At 43.3% G+C, this 7,642-nt stretch overlaps 1 protein-coding gene across 3 annotated transcripts in view; it reads right to left on the minus strand.

The window, feature by feature from the left end:
- Positions 1-545: 545 nt before the first annotated feature.
- The window catches only part of MED20 (mediator complex subunit 20), an 8,996-nt gene continuing 1,899 nt past the window's right edge, over positions 546-7,642 (minus strand). The window contains exons 1-4 of one of the 3 annotated variants that reach the window (XM_011354610.2): positions 6,485-7,612; positions 5,750-5,787; positions 4,133-4,386; positions 546-2,516 (exon numbers count right to left, since the gene is read on the minus strand). In XM_011354610.2, coding sequence (XP_011352912.1) covers positions 2,301-2,516; positions 4,133-4,369 — 453 coding nt within the window. In that variant the 5' untranslated portion in view covers positions 4,370-4,386; positions 5,750-5,787; positions 6,485-7,612 and the 3' untranslated portion in view covers positions 546-2,300. Of the gene's footprint in view, positions 2,517-4,132; positions 4,387-5,749; positions 5,788-6,484; positions 7,613-7,642 lie in introns of those variants that run through there. The other 2 variants (XM_011354609.2, XM_011354608.2) reach the window with 2 other exon arrangements.

Below are 7,642 nucleotides of genomic sequence, written 5' to 3' on the forward strand. Positions count from 1 at the left end.
TCTGAAAGTCCCATTCAGACTCGCATACAAAAGCTGGATGACATTTGGGCCCTTCCCACTAGTTACCAATTCAGTTTTGGCAACTTTGCAAGTGGAGGCATATTGGTTAAAATGTACTGCATTACCCGCCTTTTTCAGTGATAAACTTTAACTGATAAAAAGGACAAAGGTGGATAAAAGTACTCAAAGTGGTAGTTCTTAAAGCTTGATCTGGTGTTCGCTGGACTTAAATCTGGTCAAATGTGTGCTCAAAATAAGAGAAAAGAACAAAAGTGAGGAACACTGGATATGTAGGAGCCCAAACTGTGTTTAAAAACAAAGTATAGTTCAGGAGTTTATATCACTTTTTAGGTTTTAGAGAACAGAATCCCTCCTTATGCATTAATAAGTCAAGAGTCATATTTACCACACTCAATTTTCTATATATTATTAGGAACACATGTCCAAAATGCTGTCTCATCTCACAAAAGATTGCAGGCAGCTGCATAAAAAATACAAATAGATAAATCAGACAAGAGCAAATATAAATCAGAAGGCCCAAAACATAAGATCTGTGCATTTTATTGTGTGTAAATGATACCTAAAACATACTTCAATTTTTAAAAAAGTAAAGACAAAACAAAGAAATAAGCAAAAAAACCCAGGGGGATGTGAGACAAAAAAATGCAGATGACAGGTCTTGCAGTTAAAAAGTTGAACTGAGCTTCCTGCTAGCCAAAGCTAAAAGGGAAACATAGCCACTACCTGATTCTTGTTGCAGAGGCTTTAGTTTGAGCCCTTAGGTCCAAAAACTATTTCTCTTTAGGTTCCTTCAATGAGAAACAGTAACCTTGAGGACAACACAGCAGTAGGTACATTAATGCATTTCCTAAGACCATCTCTGACTGTGTATCTCAGTGTTAGCCTGACTGAACATTTCTGCAGCAGGAGAGAGGTAGGCAGGCAGTCCATATCAGTCAGATGAGCAGCATGGGGGCCCCAATGAGACGAAGAGAAAGAACTCATGAAGCAAGTATCAAGTCAACTGTTCTAACGCTAAGCTCCAGGCGCATGAGAATTGGAGGCCTTGTTGTTGAGACTTAAGGGGTGAGAAACTGGCTTCCTAGTGTGACTAATTCAGCTAAACTGAAAGTGGCTCTGGCGTCAGCCCTATCCCAAACCAATTCATAAACAAATGGATTAGTTACAGGGGGTACTAACTGCAAAGTAACAGCTAAGAGTATTCCTGGGCACATCCACTGAGCTCCATGTAGCAGAGGCCGCGAACTGGGCCTCTGCATTCATTTTCTCCATCTTTTAGTCACAAAACCCCTTGAGTTTGGGCACATAACTACCCAAATAAGAGGCTCTATATCCCAGTGTACCTTTCAACAAAGTGTGGCCACAGAGGTTTGAGCAACTCCAGGTCATATCCTTTAAAAAAATATATGCATTATTCTCTCTTTCTCCAGTAGAAAGTATACATGGAGCTAATGAGTATGCTTTGACCTTGCAGGCAAGGACAACAGGGGAATAGGGGGGCAGCGGAATAAACAAGATAAAAGGAAACTGAGTTCCTGATGACCATGTAATTTAAATCTGCTCTGGACCATCTGACTACCTCTGCACTCCTAGAAGAGAGAAAATTAAACTTCTAAGAGCTACTGTACTTTAGGTACTATTTGTTACAGCAGCTTAGTCTGTGGCTTAACATAATTCACAGCAGAAGAGGAAAATGTCAGAGGTAGAGAGACTTCTAAAGATTCAGGCAACACCCTAGAAAAGTCAACTCGCAATTCACTTCAGCAAACAGGTCAGCAAATGACAGCCTTCAAACAAGTTTTGCCTCCTACTCCTTCTCCAGAAAGGGCCCAGCACATCCTTTGAGGAGAGGAAGAGGCTTTTACTATAGCATAGCCCAAACACAAAATGCAGCCTACCCACTGTGGGCCTAGGCCAAATCTTCAATAACTGGAGATACAGACAACTCTCCCCACCAACACTAGGCAGGGACACCCCTGTCCTACCTTTTTCCCTAAAGCAGGAAAGCTCCAAACTTCTCCACTCTTTGTAATTACCGTTCTTGAGGACAGGCCAAGTCCAGTAAGGCGTGGGGTGAGACAGCTGTCAGGGGGCTTTATGTGAGGGTCAAGGAAGAGGAGTCCAGAGCCCCAGAACGAAAGTCACAGCTGAGAACAGGAGAGGGAGAGAGGCCTCCATGTCTGCCCTGGGTTTCTGGGGCCCAGAGGCCTGAGGGTGCAGCACCTGCTCCTCCTGTGGAGTCCCCTGGTGACAGAGCTCAGCCAGACAGCTGCTTGTCACTAACGAATCCCAGCCACTGGCACCTGCTGCTGCTTGCGAATCTTGTTGAAGAGTTCCATGTACTGGACCATGGTATCTGCTGGGCCATAGACTGCGTCGTGTCTGTTGCCGAACACTGCAGGAGCCCCTGGTGTATGGCTGCCTAGAAAACTCTGTAGGAACTCGAGCAGCAGGCTCCAGCAGTCACTAGCTACCACACAGGGGCCATACTCCACCTGGGAACCAAAGAAACACAGAATGAGGGTGAGTTCAGGCGAGGATGAGGGCTTCTGCTTCCTTTGCACCTCTTGCCCCATGCTCCCATCTTCCCCATCTCTGAGCCAAAGACACGCACCTCCTAGCACTGTTGCTGGGCAGGAAATATTTAATTCAAATGCCAAGGATTCCACATACCAGCATTTATTCCCTTTAGGCTTCTTTGACATTCTCATTTTAAAGTTATCAATCCCCAGCCCTGCCCACAAAACCCAGAGGCAGATATAGGAACCTCTGGATTATCTCAGAACTGTACAGTCCCTGCTATGGTAGGCGAAGATTCAAGGAGAGCTCAGGAAAATCCTGAGAGACAAAATGAAGAGCAAAAAAAAGTGTGTTGGGGGATTCATAGAGAGCAAAGTATGCTCATAAGTCTCTTCAAGACCAAACATTACTCCCAAGGTAAATCCAGCCTAGTCTTGGACCCTAAGAAATAATTTCCTCACCAGCGTGGCTAGGGCCAAAGGATAAACATCTTCAGCTTTCTCATTCCTAATTTGTCACTGGAAAGATGGCAGGGGGAAAATATTGGTAACCATAAGGAGAAACATGTAAATACACAGCTGGGGTGTATTAGTACAAGTGGGAAATGTGGTGAATAAACAGTATGTTCCCGATAGGTCTCAACAAATGCAAGGTGTGTCACAAGCTGAAAAGGGTCAGAAAATCTTGGCCCTCAAGATCCTTGGAGTTTCATAACAGAAAATATCACTAATGCCCTTCTCTCCATCAGGGATTCTTTTTGGGACTTACCTATCCCCATGTTTCTACACCTGAAGTCCCTCCTTAAATGCTACTCCTACAGGACGTGTCACAATCCCCCAAGTCAGCAGTGCTCTCATTGGTCTGAATTCCCAGACCAATCTGTGCCTCTTTCATGGCATTTCTTACAGACTAAGTTCAAAAACAGTTCATGTGTTTCAGCCTTGCTCTCTTACTAAATCATAAATTTGCAAAAAGCAGGCCCTGTAGCTTACTTTTTTTTTTTTTTTTACCTCACAGTTCTGGGAGCATGGGAGATTGTGGACTCTCACTGGTCCCAAAGCCAGCTAATGCCACACTCCTCCCTCTTTGCCATTTTCAACATATACCTCAAGGATGAAGTCATCACATGCATCCCTTTCCACCATGAAAGTGGACAGCATGGCAAAAGGAAGGCAGCTACACAACTTTTGAGACCTTTCTTAAAGCATACTAAGGAGAGGTGTGTGGACACAATTCAGGACCCACTTCCCAAAAGTTGCCCTGGTCTGCTTCAGTCCTTCCTGTGATAGGTGACTGGTCTCTCCACATCATAAGTCGCCCGTCTCCTTTGACTGTCTTTTCCCTTCCCTAGCAAGCCAGCCTTCCTAAGCCTTCTACCTGCTGTGAACCCAGCTTCCCATTCCCATCCTGGGCTAGAGTTCCCGAATGATGAAAGAAAGGGTAAAAGGTGCAGGGAGAGTGGGGAAAGATATTCTGGAGGCAGGAATTAGGGAGGCATAAATTTTGCATTCAGAAGGATGTGGAAATCTGCAGAGCCCTTTGCTGAGCAGCCCCTTCAGCGCTTCCTGCTCCTACTTCACCAAGGTCTTACCTCTACGGAGATGCCTCGGGCACTGGGCCCCATTGTGACTGTGCCCACCTTCACTAGGAAGTCACAGTACTGGTAACGGGTGCCCCGGGTCTCAATCTTGCTGGCCTTAGCACTCTGGAAGAAGCCCTTGAGTTTTACCATGAGCACATCAAAGTTGGTGTCAGCAATGAGGCAAGGGCCGTTCTCAAAGAGGGCGAAGCAGCTCAAAGGGTACTCTGAGTTGTGCATCACATACATCAGCTTCCCGGTCTGACCTGCAGGGATGGAGATCCTACTCAGCATCAAAACCTTCATCGGCAAACTCCAGAAGAGTCAAATGCAGAGAACGAGGCCAGATGGCAATCTGGCATTACCTCAGCAGTCTGGAGTGTGGCGGGGAGACACCTCTTACCAACAGCCTTTACTGGAGAACAGCAGGCAAGGCAGCATGTGGTAAAACCCACTCGCTCCACAGAAAAAGGTGAGGGGCACACAGGGAACTTTACTAGCATTGACAACAGTTGAATTCTTAAGTTGGGTGATGGGCTCACAGATAGATATTTAATGATGGTGATTAGTAACTAACAGGACATTACGTATAGTCTTTTATGTAATCATATATTACATAATAAGAAAAATAAAAGCAACAGCATTACAGTATGCCAAATGAAGCAGACACTCTCTTCTGTCCATCCCGACCTTCCTTGGCTTCCCCACTCTTGGAGATACAGGAAGGGGCCCCACGGATGAAACAAAGTGGAGTATCTGAGTATGAGGCTGGGAAGGCAGGCCAGAACCAAGCTGGGCTAAGTCTTGTCTTCTATGCCTCAAGAAGTCTGGACTTCATCCTGAAGATAATGGTGAACCCTTGGACAATTTTAAGACATCAGCCGACTTGAGAAGCTAGCAGTACACTATAGCAGAAAGAACACAGAATCTGGAATCACAAGATCTAGTTTCAAGCCCCAAATCATCCCTTCTAGCCTCTGAGAAATGAGTTTTCTCACTGATTATTATAGATTTTCTGTAAGAAGGAAGGAACGCTATACACATTTGGTTAAGTGGAAAATGGAAGAAGGTAAAAGATAGAAAGCAAGACTCCTCTCTCGTATACTACAAGAGTTAATAGATAGACTGCCGCAATCCTAAATATTTATTATGTAGTTAAACTATCTCCCAACACTGTGCTACGGTTTACAAGCACAGGCATCCAAGTAGAGGACTTAGCCCCTGGCCTCGAGAACCTAAAATTTTCACTAGAAATAGACAAAAAACTTGAAAAAGACAATAAAACAAAAGTGCTTACCTGGGACAGATCTGTAGTCTTTTGGAAGGAAGGAAAGACTTCAGGGTAGGAAGAAATCAAAGTGAGCAACAGTCAGCAGAAAAACTCATGGGAAAAAAAGGACTTGAATTAGGATATAAAGAGAGGGTAGGATTCAGCCATACAGAGAAAGAAAGAAGACATTCTAAGCAGGGATGAGTGTAGCAAAGGAAGAGAGAGAAACAGTGGGTAGGGGAATAGGGGGCATTGTGACCTCTATACAGGCCTCCACTCTGCTGCCACCTCCTGAACACAACAAGCTCGACACAAACCTCTCCCCACATCCCTCCTGACTGCTTGCTGCCAGTTCATACCTTTCACCTCCTGATAAATCCAGTTCAAACACTTCAACCTTCAAAACAAAAAAAAAGATATCTAAATCTCATCTGTCCTTCCGTTCTTGTTTAAACTCACTATAATTACATACTTAATTCATATGAGTCTGCAGGTGTTCTATCTTGAAAATATTTTGAAAGTCAACTAAGATTTTATTTCTTAATAAAGAAAGCACTTCCAGTTGTTTATATTTTTAATCACAACAAAGTAGTTTCTTATCTGCACAAACGTGTGAAGCAAGCAGAACCAAATGGCTCCCTTGCAGAAATGAGGAAAATGAAGCTAGCTAAGGGGTCCCAGACCACCATCACCTGAGAACATGTTAGAAATGCAAATTATCTGCCCCACCCCAGACCTACTGAGTCAAAAAGTCAGAGAGTAGGGACACGTGATCTGTGTTAACAAGCCCTCCAGGTGATGCTAATGCTGGTCAGCATTGAGAATTGCTGATCTAAAGGCACAGAGTCAAAAAGCATCAGAGCTAGAACTCTAAATCCAAGCCTTCAAATTTATTAAATCCAAGACCTCAAGTTTATTGCTTTCCATTCTACCCCATTGCCTACCACGAATGTGTTGTCTCAACTAGACTGTAACTCATTGAAAATAAAGGTCTGATCAGAAAAACAGAGCCCACACTAGGTAGTTTCATAAAAGTAGTATATATATCTATAAACAAATGTTTTGTTTTCCAAATGCTTTCTTTCATAACTTACCGCTTTTGATTCTTATATTCTTCCTACTGAAAGCAAAACAAATAGTAACAATGAAATTTTACAGATGATAAACTCAGTACAGCTCTTAGCTACCATTTATTAGAGGTTTATTATATGACAATCTTAGTTCTAAGTACTCTGAGTGTATTAACTTATTTAATTGGCACAACAACACTAGAAGGTTAAGCACTACGATTATCTTCATTTTATAGACGAGAGAACTATATTGGGAAAAGTGAAAAACAGAGCCCTCACCAGATAGTTTCATTAGAGGAGATTTAATACAGGGAACAAAATACGGCAGTAGAAAAACTAAAAAATGAAAGAGAATAAGGCTGGCAACACAGGGAGACACTACCATCCCTAAGGCTGGAAGGAAAAAGAGAAGAAATGCTGTTATTAGAGCCAGGAATTAAGGCTGTCTAGATGGAGCTAGAACCAAAGAGGAGACACAGCCACAGACGCTGTCCAAAGCAGAGGCAGAGAGATACTGCAGTCTCCCTTTCTCCTGTCCTCTAATCTTCCCCAATGCCTCTCACTGGCCAAAAGGTAATGAAAAGGGGCCTGGCAAATGTAGTCTACAGGGGAGGTTCAAGGAATGGATCTGTGGGAAATAAGCAAATGACAGGCATAGAAACAGTCACAGGTTATAAAACTTACCTAAAGTTGCAGTTAGTATGTGGCAGAGCCAGGACTCAGTAATCAGGTTCCATATCTAGATTCACAATCACTGTGCTATGAAACCGTCCAAGGTCAAGTTACTGCAGAACCGTCCAAGGTCAAGGTCAAGTTACTGCAGAACCAAAACTAAGAGAATCCAGGTTCCTAACTCTTATTCAAAGAGCTTCTTTGCCTCCTTACCACTGCCACCACTATCCACAGCTTATCTCACCTCTTAAAATATTTAAAACAAAAGTTGATTCATTGGTGGAAGTTATGCTAAAGAGGTAGCTAAGACCACTGTCTAGGTGTGCGAAACACGAAGCCTTTCTGCAGAAAGCTCTAAAAACTCTAAAACTCTATTAGAATCCTATACAAAGACTGCTGAGCCTAAAAGGAATCTTTCTCAAACTTCAGAGTGTATAAAGAGAGTCTGGAAAGCTTGTTAAAATGTAGTCAGTTGGTAAAGAAGGCCAGGAAACTGCACCTTTAACAGGT

The sequence above is a fragment of the Pteropus vampyrus genome, unplaced genomic scaffold (genome assembly GCF_000151845.1).
Source record: "Pteropus vampyrus isolate Shadow unplaced genomic scaffold, Pvam_2.0 Scaffold18, whole genome shotgun sequence".
Taxonomy (NCBI): domain Eukaryota; kingdom Metazoa; phylum Chordata; class Mammalia; order Chiroptera; family Pteropodidae; genus Pteropus; species Pteropus vampyrus.